Source organism: Sitodiplosis mosellana, unplaced genomic scaffold (genome assembly GCF_009176505.1).
Source record: "Sitodiplosis mosellana isolate CC-2019 unplaced genomic scaffold, AAFC_SMos_1.0 Smas_scaffold_18, whole genome shotgun sequence".
NCBI lineage: Eukaryota > Metazoa > Arthropoda > Insecta > Diptera > Cecidomyiidae > Sitodiplosis > Sitodiplosis mosellana.
The window spans coordinates 876,251-900,765 of record NW_022595260.1 but is presented as its reverse complement, the minus strand read 5'-3'; the positions used below and the strand labels follow the sequence as shown (position 1 = coordinate 900,765).

Sequence of the window (24,515 nt, the reverse complement as noted above, 5' to 3'; positions counted from 1 at the left end):
GCGTGAAAAAGCCTCGACTCATTTCACAATTCCCATTCGAAAAAATGTAAGTTTTTTGCAAAATCTTTCGAGAACCTTTCAAACAGCTCCAGTGTACAGAAGGAAACAATTAGATGAAACAAAGTATTTCTATCTTGTAAAACGTTTTTTTCTATCCATAAAATGCCGAGTTCTCATGCAAAATGTCTACTGTTGCTACTGAAATATCAATTTGCAGTTGATTTATCTTTATTGATGCATTAAATCGAATATAACCGTATATGACTACGAAACATTGGCTTAAATGCCTATTGATCCGATTAAAGAGCACATTCTGCCATACTTTAAAATGTGTTTTGAAGTCATCTCAGCGAGAAAATAAACAAATGACTGCAAAATTGAGAAATTATTCAAACATTGCCATTGTTTTGTCATTGATCGTTTGCTTTATTAAAATTGAATTGTTATCTTTATCGGTTCGTCATGCAGATTAAGAAATATCTCTATCAATATTTACCGTTGCCAAAATCATCTTTTGTAGAGTCATCGCATGCTGTTCGCTTGCACTTCTTTCGATATGTTCATTGTTCATCGAACGGCATCGCAAATGGGAAAATTACCAATAAATTGGCACGCGATCACTACAATTTCAACAAAACGCTAATAAATTGCAGCCATATTCCATGATAAATAATGGGAGAAAATGAGCAACATTTCATGATTTGGAATACGACTCAGCTCAATATTCAGAGAGAAAAAAGCGGAGATAAATCCATTCGAAACGACATGAAAGGCATTTTCTCATGCAAAGTTTAGGTACGTACGAGCGATTGTACATTGTACAAACACCACCAATCATAATATCGCAACGATCACCGAGATATTTCATTATAATCTAGCGACTAGATAAAAAAAACTGTTGGTACTTGGAAAAGTAGTTCTTTTCATTTTTGGTGTTGAATAAAAACAAAGAACACGTTTTATGTGTATCAAGGGACGGTGAATGTAAATCACTGATTTATGCTTTGCTATCAAAAAAAGGGCTATCGCAAAAGGAAAACCACTTGAATAAAATTCGAAATTAGATATCAAAACGAATCTCAAAATACAAAGAAGAGGAATAGCGGTTGCGGCAGAAAAAAATGCTCAACACAGCCACGCCGGAGCAAAGTTCCAATCGCAACGACAATAGGTGTTTTTGTTGAAAACGTTTTTCTATGCCGTTAATGCGTATGTTTAATAACCGCATTTTTTATGGGCGAAAACTAAACATTATTATTCATTTATGATTGAAACGAAGGTATATTTTTTGCTCGATGGTTCTTTCCATATGTAATTTTGTGCTATTTAGAATACAGAGTATTTCAGCGGGACTTTCACAATTAGTTTTCATATTCCTTTGCTTTTTAAATGTTCACGTGGAAACGCGATGGATACGATTTGTTGGAATAAGTGATTCCATGTCGACACAATGAATATTGTATATGAGTCTCACTGCGTCCAAAGTAGAGACAGAGAGTCTAAAATATATTATTTAGAACGAAGTGAATGGTTTTATTCACTTTTTGTTTTTTATTCTACTTCTACTCTCTAGCGTTGGCCATTTATTTTATTGAAAATATGAAGTGAAAGAAAAAAACTCGTGAATAACTTGATATTAATGAGAGAGAGACTCCGACATTGCATATGTATAAAGAGAGTACGCACCTTGTTCTACCTTATTCAACCAACGTGAAACTCTACAATGAGTTCCAAATGCACCAAATACCAAAAACAAATGATTTCGATGCTCAAAGTGCATTGGCATTCATCGAGAGAGGCGGAAGTTATAAATTCTTGTATTAAGACATTTCGCTGATTTGTATAAAAATGGCAATTTCAAATGGATAATCTTATAATTCAGAGCTGCGAGCTTTCCAGGTTGAAAACGGAAGGCGATGCTGGTATTTTGATCCAGAATCATACATTTGAAGATTCGATGAAGAGTTTGACTGTTTAATGGGCGCACACACACACACACACACACACTACCTAATGAATATTCCAATTTAAGCGAATGCTATGAGTCTTGCACCACATGTCCCATAATTTCTGCTATAGAAATTTTGATCGCGCCAACGGTTTGCATATGGAGAGTTCATTATCGTTTAAATGGCGCACATAATGTAGTGTCATGCCACATAAATCGAACATTTTTCATTTGGAACGCAAACAAACAGCAACGAAAAAAAGAACAACACCATTTTCACAAAACCGCCGAATGCATTGGATGGCAAAACTGTGATCGCAAATATGCAGTGAATGGATGCCAATAGTTGCTTGCGGTGCTGAGATGCGATGCGATGTGTTGCACGAGTAGGCGGCAATGATTAAATAAGCATACAGTTTATTCCGGCGCACCAAATATTTGTATGTGCCCGTTTGACAAATGAACAACGTTGAATCGAAACGATAGCACAAAATAGCAACCATTACCCTTCTGAATGGAATGGATATTATGTATCTCTTTGTTTGAATGGAATGTTGTTATCGAAATGATTTGAAAGAAAATTTGGTATTATAGCTCTGAGCCGTGAATGCACTTGGTCGGTTTCCTTTCCTTGATGTGTCATACATATTTAAATGGACTTGAATCACAGCAGTAATTTCCAATTCCGAATATAGTTGAGCTCATTTTAAATAGAGATTTAAGGCCCATGGCGATAGTCATTAATACAATTTATATTGCATCAAACGGGATAACGAAATTGTTTGATAAATCCCCAATAAATGCGATCGCCGTTTAACATTCATATGAAAGTAAGGGACTTTGAATTATTTATCTTGAGTTTGAATACATTTTAGTTGAAACTAGAATGGGCCTGTCAAATTAGGATTTCAAATAATGAGTTCCATAAATTACTCAAGACAAAAAAATACCCTTTATCTTTCGTTGAATGTCCAAGACAACCAGATTGCCGCATAGAGTTTTGTGCAGTTTTTGTTTATGATTTACCAATCTGCAACATTGTAAAATGGTGGTAGAATAAACCGAAGAGAGTTGTGACACAATGCTAAGTACTTTTGGTAGTAAAAGTGGCCATAAATCAAAAGAAGAAAAACGATAACATTGGATACATACACCTACAGTTGATCTTTGAAATGTTGCTATAGTTTTTTTCATTAATTGTTGACGGCAAGAAAATGCTCTTTACAGCTTTCTTCTAGTATTTTTATTGTAAACAATTAAATGTTTATGATTTACTGTGCTACTGGAAGCAGTGAATAAATCCCGCTTCGAACGATTCATCGACGTGTGTCGACCGCTAATTGGCATTCAAATCAAAATTGTCAGTTTAAAGCGATAATTAATGATGTCCACACAACTTGAGAAGCTCAAACAAAGAGTCATTGACATTTACGGAAGTTTGAAAAATTTCATACGATTTCTATTTTAGTTTGCTAAAATTTCTCTACATTCATTGAAGATATTTTGTGTATAACGCCAAGATTGTTCCAGTTGAAGAAAAGAGTCTAAACGTATATTGCCATATTCAAAAGTGTTTTATTTTGAAAAAACCGCTGACGATAGTAGGTGATAGACGGGGCTTGAATACTCGCAGCCTATTCAACTCAAATAACTCGCTCATGCTTAAGTGACTTTCGAATCAAATGTCGTGCAATTAATAACAATCATATCGCCGAATGAATGTGTTCATATGACGCTCGTATGGTGCTGGTCGCTACATTCGGTAGCCTCTTGCCCACACAAAATGCTCATCACTTTTATTTCGTTTGCGTTTGCTTATAGCGATTTCATTGAAATGAATTGCTCAAGTGGCCAAAGTTATGGCAAATGCATAAAAAATGCAATGTGTATGTAATATGTATGTATGTGAAAGAGAGAAATCAAAATGAAATTTATAATGGAATTGTTGCGGTGTTTCAGTGACGCTGTGGTTGTGCGTGAATAATTACAATCATGTAAAGAGACGCGCGATTGTGAGGCTGCGACAACACAAACGCACCACGCATGTCATTGTTCATGTCCCTCAATACCAATGGCTTGCGCATACGCGTCATTGTAACTGCTTCACAGCCACATAATAATAACGAGAGCGAAAATTGAATAAATACTTCCATCCCACTTGATACTAATTATAACAGCCATTTTTGCATTTTTGTCGACTTCTGCATATTGAAATTAAAGTGATCAACAATTAAGAAAGTCAGTCAATCGGTTCCAATTGAAATTTAACGTTGCACATATCACTCTAGCGAAATTTATGATTTGGAAATTGTAATTGAAATTTTCAAGAATTTCTTAAGTATTTTATGACTCAAAACCAACTCAGTGGCATCTTTTTCTGCACATTTTTAACCTCTGATTCATCGGCCACTTGAGCTAATTCGTGAAATACTAATAATTAATGTTTCTTTGCGATACGCAATCTTTCACGAGAAGCCTTTATTTACTCAGAACTTATTACGGCTGATGAGCAAATATCATTGCTCTTGAGAAAGTGAATCAGAGGAAGGTATACTGCTTCGTCGGAAGGGCAGATTTAATTGACGTGATTCATTGGCTTCATCATCTGTTTGCCTTCGCACATTAGCAGAAAAAAAAACATCAGTAGAGAGAACATGTTGCAGTTAAATAATTGTTGATCGTAATGGCTCGGCACACTTATTTAACGTTTGCTCGGTTGAAAAAGATAAGCGTTGCCACTCATGTGTTAATGAACGCTATTTCTTTTCAATCGGTATTGCGATCACGTAAAATATGAACTCGGTTCCAAGAAAACATTTCTGTGGTAATTGATTTCTTCATGAAAGAGAATCGATCACACTAGCAAAACAAGAGGCCGATAATAATCGGAACGGGAAAACCATCGACGTTGGTTGAAAAATGGTTTCCATTGTTTATGCTTGGCGTCGAGCAATATATCTCTCGCGTCTAAGAATATCTCTGACTGCATTTGCGTATGGTCTACTGGTCACCATGAATGTTTTCATTCCAACAATCTAATCGCAACAGAAGTTCTGAACAACATTCGTTCTATAAAAGATTGAGATTATGTACGCCAACTAGCTCAGAAGACATCCGTCGCTGCTGTCTCTGTTCAAGTGTTTTTTTGTTTGTTCGTTTGTTTTTACAATTTGCTTATCTTTATGGTGTGACTTAAATGGTTAAATGTAGCTTGAAAACTGCTTAGAGTTTCCGAATTGTTGTTCAAATGCATTACTCGAATGTGGATGTGGATGTGCATTTAAATTCTAGTGTAGCGATAACTTGTTGCAGTCTATTTGCATTGGCATCCATTTACATTGAGTTTATAATTTACGCACATATGTGTGTTTGTTTCAAGAAAACAATGTCGATAAAGTGAGTGGTCAGATAACTCACATTTTGAACGAACAAAGTCCATAAATATCTTATTTTTTGATGTTATTGTTTAAGATATACGTTTGAAATGAAAAAAAAACTCGGTATGTGCAAATCCAATTTTATGTTATATTCAAATATAAAGAACTTTCATAACATTCCGTTTCAGCTCCAATTAAATGCTGATTTCACGCCTTTCAACAAGAAAATACTATATAATACCATCAGAATACATAATAACAAGCTCGGCTTATTGTCAAATTGAAATTTCAGTTGCAGTTGCACTACAGAAATCTGACGGAGTGGGCATCGAAGGGGAAATAAAATGACTTTCCAAAGGCGAATAATGATTTTTTAATTGCATACGGCTTGTTGGAGTCAAACAGCTCGCAATTAAACCGCATTATAAGTGAGAACAAAGAAAAGGGTTTTAACAAGGCATTTCATGTGCAGAAAGAAGAGAACAAAACGAAACAAATCCATCGGAAAAAACCACTCGACAAAAACATGATGTTTGATGACGCTGATTCCATAAACAACTGACTGTGGAACTTAATATCGTCACTTCGCAGCTGTGATTTATTACAAAGGCCTTGTTTGAGTTTGAGTGCGATACAGTACAGTACAGTACAGTACAGTACAGTACAGTACAGTACAGTACAGTTCAGTCAAGCAAATGAAACAAGAGAAACGCAAAGAGATCTCAATGAATGTTGAAAAAGGAATACGATATTCAATTGACAGATTGCCCGCGGCAATCATAATCATTGCTTCTGATGGCACACGATCAATTCTGTTTTACACGTACACGAACATTTCAGTCTCCATGGTCCGATCATCGTATCGTCATCAGCGAGTAGTGTCAGCAGCGATGCGCGCTTCTGCGATATCGATCGTCCTCATCTCCCATATCGTCTGCATTCCGCGACATTATTTACATGGTAATTGATGTCGATTTGAAATTTATCGGCGGTGCACGGACTCGGACTTGGACTCGGACACGCACATCCATCACAACTGAAAGTGATTTATTTACGGCCAGACATTAGATTAAACTGAACGCCTTTTTAGCGTGACCTTAATCGGTGTTGAACGTGCTTTTAGTGAGAAAACACATTCGCTGCGAATTTTCATAATCGATTTCCATGGAAAATTAATTTGTTGGTGTGACCAACAATAACCATTGAGAAAGGCCGACACAATACAAGCGAATTGCATTTTCAAATTTTCATTTCTCTTTTTGTAGAACTTCTTGCATGTATGTACATTGTACACCGTTGTTATTTTATTTTTTGCTTGGTTTTGCACACTCTCCCATCAAAGGTACGAACGATACACCAAGAAGTATACGCCAATTATATCGAAAATCGCAAAAATAACGGTAAATAATTGTTATTAATTCGTTGGTTAATATATTTAGCGACCTTAATACATTCGATGCGATGTGTACACCATGCAATAACAATCGACTCTCCAAAGTTTTCACCGAACGCATTTTTCGAAAACGGAAAAAAAACACGATTATTATTGTGATACTTTGGCCTTTCCGATATCAGCGGTCTATACAGAGATAGAGAGAGAACTGAGATGAAATTCTCGCAGTGAATGGATATGTTAATCATGTGTGGAACCAAAATTTATGGTAATGGCTCGCTTAAGCGAATACCATTCCATTTCACTTCGCTTCAATAGCTAACAGAATCGTGAATCGCTTCTTTTGTGACTATCACAGCCGTTCAGATATCTCCATTCGGTTCAGACTAACTGACAACTTGATCGGTGCCTTTCAACATGTTTTTTCAATAATATTCTTCTGCGATTAAATTTTTCTTCTAGAGAATTTCAAATCGGTGATACCAATAAGTTGAATGGAATTTCCGGTTGAAATCAGCACTTTAGTTTTTGAGTCAGTTTTGTTTTGTTCAGTTCTGTGCCATCGATGAGTAGGTACTTAAACGCTAGAATGAATGAATTTAGGCTGATTGACTTTGAAATAGATGAGTCATCGCATAGCGAATGGAAGCAATTACTTTTTCACACACATTAAAAACCTTCATAACCTTGACTCCCAATTCCAATTATTGCAATTAATCATTCCATTTTCATTTCAAGTCTGTTGTTTTTGTATCAAAATTTGTTTTTGGTAAGAAACTCATGAAAGAGCTGAAGCGAATCGCTTTATACAAGAATAAAAGTAGTGAAAACGTGAACATATTGACTGAAATAGTGGCAAGAATGAATTCGCACAATTGTTCATATTATTCACCGACATCGATCGGTGGCAGTAAAAGTGGGACATTATTATTAACCCAAAAAATGTTCTCACTGAAAGTGAATCGTTAGATGTCGATTAAATTTTCCTTACTCGCACTGCGGTTCCGAAAACAAAAGAAAGTAGTTCTGAGAAGCATAAAGTATACAAACAGCTGCTTTTATTGCGTTCCATATTTTATTCTTAGCACGACTCAACATCAATTTCGATTCAAACATGAAAATAAATCATGAAACACGCGTGCCTAATACTCATCACATATATGATTGAAATCGTGCTTAGCTCGCGAAATAGCTCATGAAGCGATTAGCACACATTTCCTTTCCGAAAAAAAAATTACAAAAAAGGTAAACCATGTAATCGTGGTGAAAATTCACTTAAAATACTACTATTTTAGAGGAATGTTCAAGCTTCAGTCAATTGAAAGTCACGAATTCTTTATCTGTTGATGTTGGGTCTTGAAATTTGCCACATTTCTATTGAATGGCTCCGAATCCTGATTCATATGCAAAAATTATTTTTGACTGAAAAAAAATAGAAACCACACGAAAAGCGTTTAATGAACTCCACAAATTAGCTGCCTTGATGCCATTGAACCTTTTGACTGGTGCTAACAAGTTTATGATATGATCGAACCGCTTTAAACAATGCGCATAAATTATCAGTTTTTTCGCCATACTTTTTAACGGAAATTTTCAAGTCATTTCACGCTAAAATGGTAGTGCTTGCTAGACTTGTGTAACATTAGCCGTGGCGTCACTTTAACCGAATGCATCGAATAAAATGCGTAAGTGGCAATTTGAATGCAACCGTAGACGTGTACATGGAAATGAGTGCATTTTGATAATAATATTTCATTAGAAACGTTAATTGGGCCAATTCTTTTGGGGCCAACAAAAAATTCATCAAACCTCAATTACGAAAAATGTCCAAGCAATGTTTAGTCACGCAATTCATGAATGCGCATGTAATAACCAAATTGTAATTTATTCAAGGGTGGTTCGTGTTGATAAGTTTTCCTTTTTGGCTTGAAATTAATATTTGACAACCGACGCACTGAAACACTGTGATTAGCCCGCACTGAACAAAGCGATTGTATTTCCTTAGCCGAACGGAAAATGAGGTTGTGAAACACGAAAACCAAACCAGCGGTTCGCCATTATGCCAGTCAAGTGAATGTGAACTCTGCCATCGAAAAAACATTCATTCCGAGTGCGGCACGACAACAACATCAAAGCGTCATTGTACCCTTTCTGTTTCTCGCACAAAGAAACCATATGAATCATATGCTTCTCTTTTTACTCTATTAATTAGTAAGCAACACCAGACAGCAGTTGTAAATCAATGCAGCATTTTTAATGTACAAAACTCGAGAACTGGCTGAAATGAACGAGTGTAATGCAAGTGTTCGAATGTCAAAGTCTTTCTTCGTAGTAAATGGTTTGTCAAGTATCATCATAGTATTGGCGTCGTAATTGCATATTTATGAGTGATTGATATTAATGAAACATTGGCCGCAGGCAAATTTCGAACTTCAATAAATGCCAACTAGCGCACAACACAAGCGAATAGTGATAGTGATGACCAATTTGAATGGAAAATAAACATCACATTAGATTATTACTGCTAAATTTTACACTTATCTACATCCTATTTGCCATTTCTTTTCTTTCCTTCTTTTTATCAACGGAAATGATTGCATGGAAAATAATTGGTTCGAATCGGTCTATGGTCGGTAGTTCATTAGAAGCCTCATAATCATAGCAAACATCGTAAAAAAGATAATGATTAGATGCACAGACACACGCATACAACACGCCAGTTGCGCTACGTGCGGACGATATGCGTTGCCGATCATCGTTTGCCCATTTGCATGAATAAAATCCAAATACTTTATTATTATTGCCTTATCGATGCATAAAAATCACTAGTTTATAACACGATCCGATTAGAGTAAAGCGCGAAAAGGAAGAAACCGCTGGCAGTCAATCACTCTGTCTTTTTGTCTTTCTTCTAACTTGCCGTCGTGAACTTATTTGCATCCCACCGATCGCATGGATTCAATGCACTCAATTGCAAACAATTTATTGATTTGCAACATAAACTGTAATTTCTTGAAGCACTTTTGAAAAGGCGGCAGCCATATGTATATATATGCAATTTATCGCGACTTTTATTGATGTTATTACATGATGTTAGTGAAAGGATTTATTTTTTCGAAAAATTTATGAGATTCCTATCGATTTTTGCGAGAGGCAGTTATTATTGGTTCCGTACATCTTTATCGTTAATCCGTTGAATTATTTTCGAATTCCAGCAGAGAGAAATTGTATTTGATGGCTGGCGATAAAAATTGTCTTGAACCTATTGGTCCCATTTCGATGACAAAATACCGTGCTTTCTCCATTAACTGCAACTAATTTCATCTCTGGATTCAATGTAAACCGACAGCAGAATATGTTGCAAGAAAATCAGATCACGCTGAAAATATTTTCCCATCAAATAATCTATTCACGAAATACTCGTTTGCAACTGGGAATTTTTTCAATGAGACTGCGGTTCACTGAAATGTAACATGCATAAGAACACCTGTATTTAATTTTCAGTTTAATTGGGAAATATATTGATATTTTTGTGCAGCAGTATAAGTTCAATCGCAAAAAAAAACTAGCTGTTTGCCGATAAATAAACTGATTTTGTATTAACAGGAAAATCAGCGGCGCAAAAAATGTTTATTGTTGAATTTGTGTTGTTCTCGGATTTATTATTGTGGTAAACATGCATGCTGCAGCGTAAGAGCTAGTGCCAGTGTGAACAACAAATTCAATTTTGTCCCAACATGCATAAATAAACGCATGTTTACTAAATGAGTGGAAGTGATTTCCTTTGCTTGGTTATAAATTCAACTTTTTCCTTATAAGCGCAGTAGACGTGAACACAATTCCTTCAAACCAAAAAAATAAATCCAAATTGAGACACAGATTGTTTACATAAACCGCATAGATTTGTTATGATTGGCGTTTCGTGCATGCATTTCCCGCTTGTGTGTTAAAAAAAATATCGATTTCACTGATTTTCATGTGATTCGTTTTGGATTTGGTCTATTTATTGTGTGTCGGTGGAATCGATCCGCAAAATCCGTTGATAAGAACAAATAGAAAGTCGCTATAAGGTTTTTGAACTCCGATCGTAATATGAATCATGAAATGGAAAGCAAGCTATTATGAATTGCGGTGATTGCGGTCTACTTATTGCGCGATAAAACCGAAACTGATAAGCGATTTGCTTAAATGATAAGTTTTTGTATTCTTTTTTGTCATCCCGATAAACGGTAGTCGTATGTACAGTGTTCCACGAACGAACAGGAAAAAAAACAATGAGTCATTCCGTGTTCGTTGTTGCCGGTCAGTTAGACGGTCACATTAAATAATTAAGCATAATTACACTACTAGTTCGTATCTCGCTTTTTGTTTTATTTAAAATAGTATTTCCATAGAAAAATGACAGTGTGTTTGTTTGACTATTGTTACGCTTCAATGACTTCAGAAAAAAACTACGTTTTCCCTTTTCTTTCGGGTGACCCGAATCGCAAGTAAAATAAATGGTATTTCATTGAACATATGCCGATTACATGACGAATGAATGTGACGCTCCAGCCATTTTTTATTTGTTGTTTGAATGCGTATTTAGATCGTCAATTCCATACAGCACACGCAGGTGAAGGTGTGCGATATCAAAGGGAAAGCACTCTTCTATATTCACTTCGGATCCATAGACATGGTCATTTACCCCATTCTTAACATGTGTTCATTAATTTTAGTCAGTCTCGCTGCTGAATGGCTCTTGGTGACACTTTTTATGTAAAACATCAACTGTGACTTAACTCAATCCCAATCCCAATTCCAATCCAAATCGACTCGATCGTTTCTGAATGTTTTTGTGTTCCAAGTCAATGTTGTTAAACAATAAATAAATGTCCGGTATGGGAAAAGAACGATTTCATTTGAATGATGCGAGAAATCGGAATGTGTTGTTTCGAATCAATTGAATAGTTGAATAGATAAACACTACGGCATTGAACAGCTTGAAAAATATACAAGATATGGTAAGCTGATTGACTTGGCAAGAAACTAACGAGGTTCTCTTTGGTTTTCTTGTTTACAAATTGAAGAGAAAGAGAGAGAGAGACAGGAAAAATGCTAAGTGGAACGCTGGCGAAATAGCAACAAAAAGAGCAGCAGCAAGAACTAGCAGCATCACCATGGATTGGAAACTAACCAGAAAAGAAAACGCTACCGTTTTTCATTAATGTATGCGCATTTTGTTGCAGTTGACACGAATGGATCGAAATCTTTCTCTATATATCGTATTCCAATGAATGGTTATTGACGATGCAAATAAGGCCTCTCTGCCCAACGTACGCACACATACACACAGACATGCACAGCAGAATATTGTAGGCTGGGCAGACAAAACCACATATTCATGTTGGCGAGAGATTTGAGAAAAAATAAAGCGCTCGAGAATGTCAAACAATCCGAGATGCAACGCCATTTGTTTGCTACAAATGCAATCATCGAATGAAAATAATATAAATTCGATGCTTTTGCGCAATGTACAACCAAATGATGACAGCGGCAACAACAACCACGACAAACATCCCGAACGGTCTGGAAATATTAAATTATCAGATCGTATAACAGCCATGTGACTAAAATTGGAAAAAATGGAAACAGAATTTGTGCCGTCGCCACAAATCGATCCAAAAAACGTGCATTCCAAATAAATAAACGATCATTGATCATTGCCATCAAATTTTCGTATGCAAATGTTTACCATTTAAGTGAATATTTTCGCAATGACGCACAAAATCAAATGAACAGTGCTGTTTTCATGTTTCGTCTCTCTTCTTCTGCATGTAACGGTATATACCGGATTCGATCAACTGCGCTTATTTTTTCTCTTATTGATTTAGAATATCAGAATCTCGGTTCTCTTTATGGATTAAATTCCGTTTAATATTCGTGAAGTATTTCTTAATGGTTCTTCATTTCACAACATTATCAGGGCTTTAATGATGAGCAATATCTACCGGATTTATAGGTTTACAGTGTCGTCAGAATCTCCAGACAGAATTCGTTTGACGACTATAAAAAAAACGTTGTTATCAAAGTATTTTTTGTCGTTGAAATATTTCGTTAACTATTTGGCTTTGGTTTTAGGTTATTTTTCTGTATGTTAGAAGTGGAATATGTCGATTCATATGTTACATAAATGTATTCGAACGAACATTATTGGAAGTAAAAAAATGAACCTGAAGACGTGACATCTGTAGAAGAATACACATTTTGTATACTTAGGACTTTGAACCGTACCACACGTTCAGTATTTTGCTTTATTCTGCTTCTCAGCAGAATAAGTACTTTGAATTTTGTTTTGTTTGATGTTCTTTTTCCTTCATTTTCTTTTATCGATTGTTTGGCTAAAAATCCACACAGAAAACGGCAAAAAATGCTCTGCAATAAAGGTATTTTTAGATATGTTATCTTCGCACGGTAGTGCGAATGGTAGAACGGATGAACGAAGAAAGAAAGAACAATAAAATTCCAAATATGCATCGAAGATACGGTACATCTTTCATTGCAGAATATTTCCAATGACCGTTGCCATGTTATTCAAATTTTTTCATGAATTTGAACGTCAAAAAACTCATAAAAATATATTCACATTAACATTCAAGATTATCTATGGACACTTACTTGCTTGAATTGCGTGATTCGTTGCTCAATCCAACGTTGATTGAAGTTGAAGTCATGTTGATATCTTTTTATTGGTTAGATTCTTGTGGATTGACAATAAAAATTTCACAATTACTCAATGGAGAATCACACGATAGTCTCTGCAAATCGTAACAAAATCACACTGATTTAATTCAAAAGTAAAAGTAAAAGCAAATGTGATTGCTTTTATACAAACGAATGATTAAGAACAATAAAATCGGTTTTCGAATTGAAGTAAGTTGGTTTATGTTTTAAATACAAAATAGCAAACAAAGCACGCACGATAGCAACAGCAAAAAAAGGACACAAGTCACAACACACCGAACGAACAAATGTGTATGCAAGAAAAGAATTTAATGCTCGAATACAGATCCCCGTGCAACGAAACTGGATTTTGAATTAAACCGTTCAAACTATATTGATACAAGCAGTTGCACACACAAACATGATCAGCATAGTGTGACGTGCGGCGAAACGGTGAGTGCGGCGACGGTGGGGATAAAAACTTCTACAATAACTTGAATATGATTGAGCGGCGAAATGGATTTTATAGCACCATTTCCATTTCGAAGTAAATCGAGATACGAACCATTTTGAGACAGATTAGAATTCATCAGATGAAATAATTTAGATACCTTTATATAATTTCAATTTTATTGAAAATTTTAATTAACATTTCGTTGACAATGATGCCTTTGTTTTCATAGTTTTACTTGAATCGGGCAACACCGAACTTCAGTTTAAAAGGAGAAATGACAACACATGTAAATCGCCGAAATGTCACTCAAGTGAAAGATGTAAAGTCTCATTTACACTGAGCGTTCATTTGGTGTTTCATTACGTTTTCGGGAGATTTTACCCAAGAATAATGTAAATCAAACGATATCTCAATTGTAACACTAAAATTTCATCAGATGATCATTTTTTCGCAGAAGAATTCATTTCAAATTGAAAGAATTCCACCAATTTGGGAACCGCGTATTAATGCATCATCGAATGTGAATGATGCTTAATGCCCATTTTGTTTTTTATTTTTATTGTCAATCAGGTTTTTTCTCGTTCCCGATAGCATTGCCAACGCCATAGCACAACTTTTACAATTATTTAGTGTGTGTAAATTTTAAGTGCTTCTCGCTGTGTGTTTGCGAAATAATTCAGTGTTTGCGAGCCATAGCAAAATTTACCTATGATATGTGGTGCAAATTGAATAAAATTCGTGTGCCGATCCATAGTGGAAGTGAAAAAATTGAATAACTTATAGAGAAAGTAGTTTTCGGTAAGCGAATCAACACCATTACAACGACTTGACAAAATATGCTCAATCAAATGGCATCAACGAGTGTCGAGCCAAAAATGTATTCGGCCACTTACGTCGAAAACTATTTGGATTCCGTGGATAATTTACCGAACGACGTACAACGGTACTTAACCCGAATCCGCGAAATTGATTTGCAATGCCGAGGTAAGATATGCGTGAATTTTTTTTATTACTTAGCGTTAGTACTATAACGCGCTAAAAAATGGCTCATACCGTTTATTTTATTGTTGTAGCTCATTTACGTGACGTCGATTACTACTACGACCAGTGGTCCAACTGCTCAACCACTGAACTCGAATCTACAAATGCCCCATCGAAACGGGCCCGTGCAATGGCGCGCATTCAACAGAATTTGATTGCCGCTCAGGAATTGGGCGATGAAAAGCTACAAGTCGTTACACAATTACAAGAAATGATTGACCAAAAGACGCGTCAATTGGATGCCGATTTCAAAAATCTTGATTACGCTGACAAGGATGATCCAGCTTTGATGGATAATTCACCAAAGGATATGCATCCATCCAGTCCGTCGTCATCATTCGTACCTTCGTCCACCAACGCTCAAAGGAGCGACGAAGGCTCGGTGGCTGGTTCTTCAGGCACATCATCTTCGCTCAACAACGAACGAAACAGTGGAAATCATTCGAACTCTTGCAATGCCAATACATCTGGTTCACACATTGCCGATCGCAATTCGAAACGTTCACGCCGTGCGCGTGAAACCGCATCACGCAGCGGAAACAACAACAACACTTTCTCAAACATGTCAAAAACATCACAGATCGACTTGGCAAGCGATTCGAACAATTCTAATTCGAATCAATCAAACAAAAACGCAGGCGCTCCTGGCCAACCATTGAATACTGGCGGCTCTTCCAATTCAAATCGCAAACAAGGCGGAAACAATGGTGGCGGCAGCAACAACAACAAGAAACGTAAACGCAAGTCAGCTCGCTCGCAGAATGGCGGCAACGGTAAGTGCACAATCGGTGTTTGTCAATATTTACAAAGTATTAAATCATTTTTGATATTCACAGGTGGAAACAATTCTAACAATTTGAGCAACACAAGTCAATCGAATGCACGCTTACACGATGAAACGCCGCCGCTCGAAGAAACCATCGATCCAGATGAACCGACCTACTGTTTGTGCGATCAAATTTCGTTCGGCGAAATGATTTTATGCGACAATGATTTGTGCCCTATTGAATGGTTCCACTTTTCTTGCGTATCACTGACGACAAAACCGAAAGGCAAATGGTTTTGTCCGAACTGTCGTGGCGATCGGCCGAGTGTGATGAAGCCGAAACAGCAATTTCTCAAAGAATTGGAACGGTATAACCGTGAGAAAGAAGAGAAAACGTAAAAAAACACTATCTTCGCAACCGCCTACGATTATGGCATCTACGAATTCGACTTAATTTTTAGCCAATTCCCACTTTCACTTTTTGGTTTTTGTTTTCATAATCACTTTAAATTCATCTAATTATGGTACAAACCCATTCTCATCTTTTTATAGTAACGCATTCGAATCGATTCAAACCAAACCAAATGCGAACTGGTTATTTTCAAATAATTTCGACTGAATGTCAAGGAATCATTTCATCGAAAAAATTCAATTTGTGTCAATACATTGTTTTGCTTTGTTCCTTCGAAACAGTCGAAAATCATTTTCATTGTGCATTTAGATCATTGACTTTAGTCGCCATACTTGAAATTCTATGTTCAACATGAATCAAAAGATTATTCTGAAAATTGAATAAAACAAAACAAAACAAAACTAAAATAAACGAATTTGTGTCCATTTTATTCACATTAGATGTAAGATCTTATCATGTATATTATCTCCAAATTTAAATAAATGGTTCGTTTTTATATATAGCATACTTACGAACGTTTTATTCACATAACATCAACTGGGGACGGTCAAGTGAATATGAGCCGACAGGAGCTATATGGGTCTCTTATTTCCTTTGCAACTACGGTTTAGCAACCCAATAAAGGGGGTCAAATAACAAGGTAAATTCAGTTCTTTGTCGATATATTTTATTTTTATTGTTTAAAGTCGGAAAATTGTTTGAAAAATCTGATAATGGATTTTTATTTCTAAGCATATTTAGATAAAGTAAATTATAATCTTTTCTTATCAATTATACCATTCTAAATAAAGTCTATTTTACTCAAAAATATACAAATCAATTCAATCCTAAATGGAATGTTCTAAATGCAATATCGAATGATAATAAAAAAAAAACTAAATAAAATGTGGGCAATAGGATATTATTAGAATTAAAATTGAACGCAACCAAAAAAGTATTTAGTTCAAAAAACAGTTTCGATGGGAGAATTTAAAATTTAAAATCGAGGATGGTTTCTTTTCCCGTGGATTATGAAACTAATCTAAAAATGGCCGTATGTGTTTTTGCAGTTCATTTCCTCGACTAGAATTTGATATTCTCCTTTTAACCACTCTCAAAGTTTTTTCAGTACGAAAAAAAATTCTGTCACTCCGTGCTCAATACATCAAACTAAAAATGTGCAGCAAGTCAATAAAAAGAACACATTTTTAATAGTTCCACTTCCGACTACAATAATAAATTCAAAATTATTTGAATTACGAATTGCTGTGGAAGAGTGCTTTCAAAGAGATACAAAACTCGAGCAAAATCTTAACTCATAATAAAAAAAAATCCCAATAATTGCTTACTTAAAAATAACTCCATTTTAAAACTAATTTCGGGGAAAATACTTGATTTCGTATGTAAAACTAACAAAATATTGCATGATACTTGTTTTCGATAGTCCAGGCAATTTTTACTGACATTCTCGAAATGAATGTTAATTCGTAGCTTTAGATTATGAAGTGGTTCCTGCCTCAGTTGATGCGAATATTAATTTCAATGTGTGTTGATTGCTGGCTATTGCTGTTTGTCATTCAGTGTGTGCAATTAGTAAATTCATCTGTTTCATAAAATACTGAAATAGAGGTGATTGCTGTCTATAAGTTCCTAAGAATTTGTTTTTTTGAGACAAAATATGCTAAATGCTTGAGGTTGTCTATTAATTCTAAGAATCTCATTGAATCTGGAATGACTGATTATTTATTAAATATATTTTTCTAATTACGTATTCTTTCATTTACTTCTCATTTTAGATAGGATTTTGTGTGTGTCATAAATAAGATTTTTTTTTGTTATGTTCAATATGGAGCTGCTCTTTGATTATGTTCAAATTCTAAAGATTTAAATTCCAAGTGGAAAAATAAATGCTTTTAATAAATTCAATTAAATTGGTTCTTTAAGATATGATGAAGTCAAGTGTTCATTGAAGATGTGTTGTTATTTATGTGTGTGTTTCGTGCGATATGTGTCTCGTGAGATGTCTGATTTTTGAAAGATATGTTGATTCGTATATTGTAATGTTTTCAATAAGATTTTTAAAATGATTGAATCTTCAAAAATCTGGTGATAGGCCTATGAAAAATGTCTGAAATTGAAGTACTGTGTAAATAAGTGAGCGAATTTTAAACCCAAACGCCATGTGGATTCTTGCTTGTTGGTACTGCCGTTTCTAATTGCCTTGGAGAACCCATAATGCGACGTGTGCTGCCTGGTCGATGCGATCCTAAATTGAATTAATTCAACAATAAAAATTAAAGGATTGTAAAATCATACTAATTGTGATAATTACCATATGAGCCTAACTAAACTATCACTAATAATTTTCACTTACCCTCAAGCAAATTCCGTATTTCCTCAGTTGAAGCAACGGTCAAACTTTGTAAATTCACCTCCTTCATTTCATTAATTAGTTTCTCGAGCTGTCGTTTCTTTTCAGCGATGGCGGTTTCGATAACCGTCACTTCGTTCTTGAGACTATCACTAATTTTGCTGGTGGATTCAGCACTTCGAACTGCCATATCGATCTCATTTTGGATGCGTTCAACCTCGTGTAAAAGATTAATTTCAAACTGTTGCCGTTGACCCTCGTACTTTAATGAAGTCTGTTCAATTTGGATGTCATCCATGAGCAAACGAATCTTGTTCTTGCATTGCAATAATTCCGTTTCGCAATTGGCCAACTTTGATCGAAGCAATGTGATTTCCGATTTCAATGTTTTCTCTTGTTGTCGAACCAGTTTATTTTCCTCTTCGACATACTGAAGCGTTTGCAACTGTTCGGTACTTTGCCGGAAGAGTTGATCGGTCTTGGTGATCTCACGCGTGATGGCATCTAATTGTTGTATTTGGTCTCGCTCTCTGCTCTCTAAGAAGGTAATTTCTGCATCAAACTGTTGCAAAAACGAATAGCAGCATTCAGATATTAAAACTTGTTCGCAAGGTTGCGTTCAAATAAGAAACTTACCTTGGAAATATCCGATTGTTGATGGCTTATTTTTTCTCGTTGCAAATGAATCAACTGAAGCAATTCTCTATACTGTGCATTTTGGAACTGATTGTCATTCAGAAGATCCTTATCACTCGTAGCACTATTCACAATTGCTTGCAGATTACTCAACGCATTGATATGTATATTTGGTGATGCTTGACGATTTGAACCGTAGCTCTGAGCATTCATTGTGGCTGTTGGTGATGGTGATAACTCTTTCATAAAATGTGTCTTATTGCTTGTGAAATCCATCAATTTGCTGCTGCTGTTTGTCGTATTACTGCTTTGACTGTCGGTTTTCTGATGGTGAATTAAAAGACTGCTGTACTGATGCAGCAAAGGTGAATTGGTTTTGGGCGATGGTGGATTTCTGTATGGCGGTGGAAGCAAAGCTCCATTCGATGAAATCGGTGGACCATTCTTATAAGACTCGGTTGTACTATCCAGATTACTGTTTTCGCTCATACTACTATTGGTACTGTTATTGTTTCGGTGAGAAATTTGTGTCCGAGCGTCATTTAAATTGACCATTTCACGGAATGCACTTGTTTTTCGATCTAACGAATTGCGCACATCAGCCGAATTGAATTGCAATATGGGTGACTTAGCAATATTTTGCAATGGCTTCGGCGTAGCATAGTCGATATCGGCAAAATCGCTGGTTGTTGTTATTGATGTTCCAGTTGTGGATGAACATGGCGAAAGGGGCGGCGAGATTTTGGTCAAATTTTGCATCGTTGCATGCGGTATTCCTGCAAGAGAAAAATGAAAGTATTTTAATACTCATTTGTATGTCCCCCAAAAAAACTCAGTTTTGTTTCTTTGCCACCTTTAACTATCCCAATTAAATCACTTCTGCGATGTTCGTTCGTTTTGATGTTTTCGGACGGCGCAGTTCTGGTGGAATTTTGCTCTTCCATCGGAGGAGTGGCAAGCTTTTCAATACTCATTGGCTGGTCGAATGTCGACTTCGCCTTCTTGGGTGACTCATTAACCGGAGGTGGAGATGAGGCTGGATTCTTAGCCGCCTGATCGGGAACTGCTTTTTTCGTCTGATCAGAACGTTGCAATATAAATTGCACATCACTCGAATATTCACCCCATTTCATCAATATCTGAAGTGAGAAAAGATGCCAACTCGCATAACTTTGGAATAATTAAAAAATTTAGTGAGCTATTTACCTTCAATGGGTTTTCGTTGGGTGCCAAAAGTCGCTCATTGTTTCTCCATCGTTCAATTAATGTGAACCTTCCAATTTTGCCCGTAGCATGAGCCAATGCAAACACAACATCCTGAATATAACATAAAATGTCAACAATATTTAAACCAAGGTCAAACACATTAACGGTTCATCCACAAATCATTCAGTTTCACTTTCCTTCCATTAACAATACAAGATAATTATCAGCATGGACAATGTGAATGGATTGTGAAAATTTATGTTTTTACTAATTTCATCATGCTTATAAATACATATTCATATTTCGCCATATTTACAGAATTTGCGTATTAATCGCTAAAGGCATAAAAATTGTTCAGATTGGGGGATTTTGTTTTGTTTTGAAATCGTCTTACAAAATACACAACTAGTTTGGATTTCTCATCTGATTTAAATTCATTCACGGTGATCGATTTAGACAAATCCAATAAGACATGTTTTCTGTCTAATTTTGGAAACTAATGCGCTTGGCGATTTGATTAACAATCTCAACTTGTCTTCCTCATAAAGTAATTCCAAATAAATATTAGAAAAGAAACTTACTTGACAGGTCGTCGTTTCGGTGACGCCGCAAACTATTCGCTGTATTCCCTCGACCCAGACTTTCAATTCCATCACAATTTTCGTTCAGATTGCCTCAAGAAATTATTTTTTTTAATCTTAACTGGCTGCTTCACGCTGCGTTGCAGCCCCGTCAACGTTGTTTTATCGAATTGTACTATGAAGATTTTTAGTGCCAATCATGAGAAATTAACAATTTCTTCGCCGGTATGGCGTCGATTTTCGTTCGACGATATGATTGTATGTGTCTATGTTTTTTTTTTCAAAAGCAGTCACATCTTTTTGATTCATTTGTGGTCGTTAGTGGCAAATATCATAAATTATGTGCTCAGCCTGATATCTGAAGTGCACTGAAACACGAAAAAAGGGAGAAAAGCGAATTAAAAAAATGCTCAGAAAAAAGGAAGAAACAAAAACACAAACACATCGTCACATTAGTCATAATACATCGTAATAATCGTGATCGATGCGAAAAATGTCGGCACACAAAAGAGAACATTCAATACAACGAAATGAATTTTCTCTCGCAACACATAAACAAACAAGAACACTTGCTTCTTCAAACTACACGTCTCGTTAAGTCGTCATTTTTAAAGACCGAACCAGTGCACAATTCACAACAAATCAACAACATTTTTCTTTCAGCAATCGGTTTACTCAAACGACACTGTTGGACTGAAGGAAATCGAAATCAGCAATCAGCCATCGTCATTCATTCATTTCTCTCTCACACACAAACGACATTCACTTCAAACAAAAACGTAAACTTGATGGTGAACATGAATACGATGAAGGCGACAGAAAAAAAACAATCTTCATTTTCTAACGCATGGAATGACAACAATTGTTTCGATTTGTGATACGGATTTAGGAAAGCTCAAAGCCAAATGCGGTTGATACACGCTCGATTGCCTTTTACAGCTACTGAATAAATCGAAACACATTCATGAGTTGGTTTGTTTTTGTTTCTGTTTTTAAATGAATTTAATCGGTCATATCTCTTCGCGAACGTTGATTACTGTGTGTGTGTGTGTGTGTGCCAATACTTTGCGGGCTTGTCACACATTGTTACAAACTGTATCGTTTCGTGAAATCAATTCATTACATGGAAGAAAAACAAATGAAAACAGAAAAAAAATTAAATGAAATAAAGGAACGACACAGACAATATCGCCCCAGAACAATGCACCACGGCATCCATACACTAATCAAGAATGGAAAGAATAAAAAAAGACAAACCAAAAAGTTGCGGAGAACGATAGAAATAAAGTCAAATTATTGATCGAAAATTTGATTTAAAATGAAAAGTCAAAGGCAAGCTAAATGGAACCTAATGAGTTTTATCGCTGGTCATGAATATGCATTTTGTGTATAGTTTGTCAGTGATCCGATGAAATTAAAATCCCGCAGAATGTGTGTCACGCAAAACTGTTGTAAAAAATCAATGAGCGAACGAAATGCTCGACATTCCATCGTCAGCACAATCACACAGCGTGGTACAATAGTCATTAATATATGAGCACACCCCATATATTCTAATACACCAACCAACTCGAATCAATCATACCGATCGAACACATTTACATCAATACAACATCATTCTGCTACTTTAATTGAGTAAGTTATTACGACACACAATAAAATACACTTCACTTATACATATATGGTTCGTCAAAAATGGATAGAAAACACCCTAAAAATAAGTGCGACACGAAATGCACTTGTCCAACTTGCATGCGCTGAAGAAGACTACTGCAGAGTACAGACATTAGAATTACAACTGTCTGGGGCTCAATCCACCAACTCGATTAATTGAAATTTCTCATAACATTGCACTTTAAGCCCAGCTACAGAGCAACACCGTCTATTGATTATTACCTACATAACAAATATACGTAAGAGTTCATTTGCCTGAATCAACCTGTTTATTTATTCATACACATCAATTTCAGACTTTTTTTATCGGAAATTTCTTCCATATTGCATTTTTATGGTAGTTTTTTGTTGTTGTTGTTGTTTTATTTATGATTATGCTCTCACGATATTCATTCGATGCCTGGTTAACACTCACACTCTCACTTGATGTATAACCATTCGGAAATATTTTTCCTATTACACACAGTAAACAGATAAAATCAAAACATTTGAGAATTCCATAGTACACAACATTTTTTTTTCTTCAATAAAACACCAAATTGACACCAAACTTTCTAAATTTCAATCAATCCAATCGTCTGCAGATTAATTCGATTTAATTGCACTGAACAAAGATGATTTTAATTGAAATGTATATGATTGAAGAATTTTCCTGTAATTACTTACAGCATTTCGTTGTGTATCGTTTGCTAAGGCAGGAGCAACACAATCGCCATTCTTTGTGGCACTTGACGTTTGTTATTCAATCGCTTGCATTGGAATTTCTATTTACCTGTACTGGACTAACGCAGGCGTTGGAAAGTTGGTTGCACTGTATCAACCGTCTCCACTTTTCGAATGTGTGTGCTTTCAGAAGAATTCATTGACTTTGGCCACTTCCATTCCAGTTTCAGTGGAGTAACGCCATTGGAAAGTGGTTTTTGTAACGGTTCGAAATAAAACACAGAATGAGTTTCGGATACATATTTAGTGATTTATTTATTTGTATTCATTTCCTATACGAAATTTTACCTACATATTTTTCATAGTTTGATTGGTATTTTATGTACTCTTGATGACCAAGTATGTCATCGAACGTTTCTCTAAGACATGGTTAGTATTAGACATAATTCTCAACTCTTATCTGAAGACACGACAAATTGATTTTACTTTTTGTTTGTTATAAAAATTTTGATAATGTTTTTTGACTAATTCCACAGCGAGAATGATTTTGAGATAGCTACTATTTGGGACGTTTGTATTGCATTTTTCGGGCTCTGTCAAAAATGTTCTTGAACTTAATGGAAAAAAAGAATCAAATACGAGTGATTTTCAATATCGTTTGTTGATGTCATCGTTTTCTTACTTACCTAATGTTATTTACGTATATATTTTATATGGTTCATTTCGAACGTTTGATTATTCGGGCATTTTTTACGATATATATGTAATGTGTATGCCTGGCCTCAGTATGTACACATTTTTTTAATTCGTTGAATATTGAAAATTATCTAACTTTGCATTTCATAAATTCCCAACAAAAGAAGATTATCTTTTTGTAACAAAAATAAATTTATAACGAAGTCAACAAATTCATTCGATCTCTTCTAAATCGTGTGTGATTCGATTATTTAAACAAATATATTTGTATGTAGTTTGACACAATGGTTGTGAAATGTCATTTTGATGGAAGGTCAATTCCAACTTTATACCTATAGGTGAGATTGAGAGTAGTGTATGTTTCACTGACTTCGTTATGAAAGAGAAGAGTAAGTTTCTTTCGACTTGAAAATTGTTAAAGGCGAGTATGTTCATTTTTGGCGGGTCATCACGGTTTTTTGCGGTTTTCGTGGAACTGATAAAAGATAACAACTTAATCTCTTCGGCAAAGTTGTAGTACTCGAGGTCTTCTATAACTAAGACGATTATCTCTTATCTCTTATCATTTTCGCGATTTGCGCAAAACTGATAAGAGATAACTGGCTTCAGCTAAGTT

General features: G+C 35.5%; 3 protein-coding genes across 8 annotated transcripts in view; 1 reads left to right on the top strand and 2 right to left on the bottom strand.

The window, feature by feature from the left end:
* The window catches only part of LOC129568275 (microtubule-associated protein Jupiter), a 64,587-nt gene extending 50,748 nt beyond the window's left edge, over nt 1-13,839 (bottom strand). Inside the window, exons 1-2 of the mRNA XM_055445943.1 lie at nt 13,679-13,839; nt 13,376-13,515 (exon numbers count right to left, since the gene is read on the bottom strand). Of these exons, the coding sequence (XP_055301918.1) occupies nt 13,376-13,431 (56 nt within the window). The 5' untranslated portion in view covers nt 13,432-13,515; nt 13,679-13,839. The remainder of the gene's footprint in view (nt 1-13,375; nt 13,516-13,678) is intronic.
* Nucleotides 13,840-14,175: 336 nt separating this feature from the next.
* On the top strand, nt 14,176-16,504 carry LOC129568403 (inhibitor of growth protein 1). Its single transcript, XM_055446222.1, has 3 exons — nt 14,176-14,858; nt 14,948-15,688; nt 15,752-16,504. Exons 1-3 carry the CDS (start codon nt 14,711-14,713, stop codon nt 16,078-16,080), a joined length of 1,218 nt encoding a protein of 405 aa, XP_055302197.1. The 5' UTR covers nt 14,176-14,710; the 3' UTR covers nt 16,081-16,504.
* A 242-nt stretch (nt 16,505-16,746) lies between these two features.
* On the bottom strand, nt 16,747-23,306 carry LOC129568402 (ras association domain-containing protein 8). Of its 6 annotated transcripts, none has more exons than XM_055446219.1 (8): nt 23,207-23,298; nt 22,956-22,993; nt 20,867-21,234; nt 20,286-20,396; nt 19,933-20,218; nt 19,080-19,855; nt 18,447-19,005; nt 16,747-18,338 (listed from the first exon to the last, which is right to left on the bottom strand). In XM_055446219.1, the coding sequence occupies exons 3-8, from the start codon at nt 20,936-20,938 to the stop codon at nt 18,238-18,240; spliced, it is 1,905 nt and encodes a 634-aa protein (XP_055302194.1). In that variant the 5' UTR covers nt 20,939-21,234; nt 22,956-22,993; nt 23,207-23,298; the 3' UTR covers nt 16,747-18,237. The 6 variants fall into 6 exon arrangements, with proteins under 6 accessions (XP_055302194.1, XP_055302195.1, XP_055302196.1 ...); XM_055446220.1 differs by having other exon boundaries at nt 22,763-22,993; nt 23,207-23,284; XM_055446221.1 differs by having other exon boundaries at nt 22,767-22,993; nt 23,207-23,247.
* Nucleotides 23,307-24,515: the final 1,209 nt, after the last annotated feature.

Excerpts from the sequence above, each read along its gene's own strand:
- LOC129568403 (XM_055446222.1), top strand. The coding sequence starts at position 14,711 with ATGCTCAATCAAATGGCATCAACGAGTGTCGAGCCAAAAATGTATTCG. Across the intron at positions 14,859-14,947 it reads AATTGATTTGCAATGCCGAG|CTCATTTACGTGACGTCGAT; the intron begins GTAAGATATGCG and ends TTATTGTTGTAG. Across the intron at positions 15,689-15,751 it reads CTCGCAGAATGGCGGCAACG|GTGGAAACAATTCTAACAAT; the intron begins GTAAGTGCACAA and ends TGATATTCACAG.
- LOC129568402 (XM_055446215.1), bottom strand. The coding sequence starts at position 20,938 with ATGGAATTGAAAGTCTGGGTCGAGGGAATACAGCGAATAGTTTGCGGC. Across the intron at positions 20,219-20,285 it reads CCAACGAAAACCCATTGAAG|ATATTGATGAAATGGGGTGA; the intron begins GTAAATAGCTCA and ends TTCTCACTTCAG. Across the intron at positions 19,856-19,932 it reads TTTAATTGGGATAGTTAAAG|GAATACCGCATGCAACGATG; the intron begins GTGGCAAAGAAA and ends TTTCTCTTGCAG.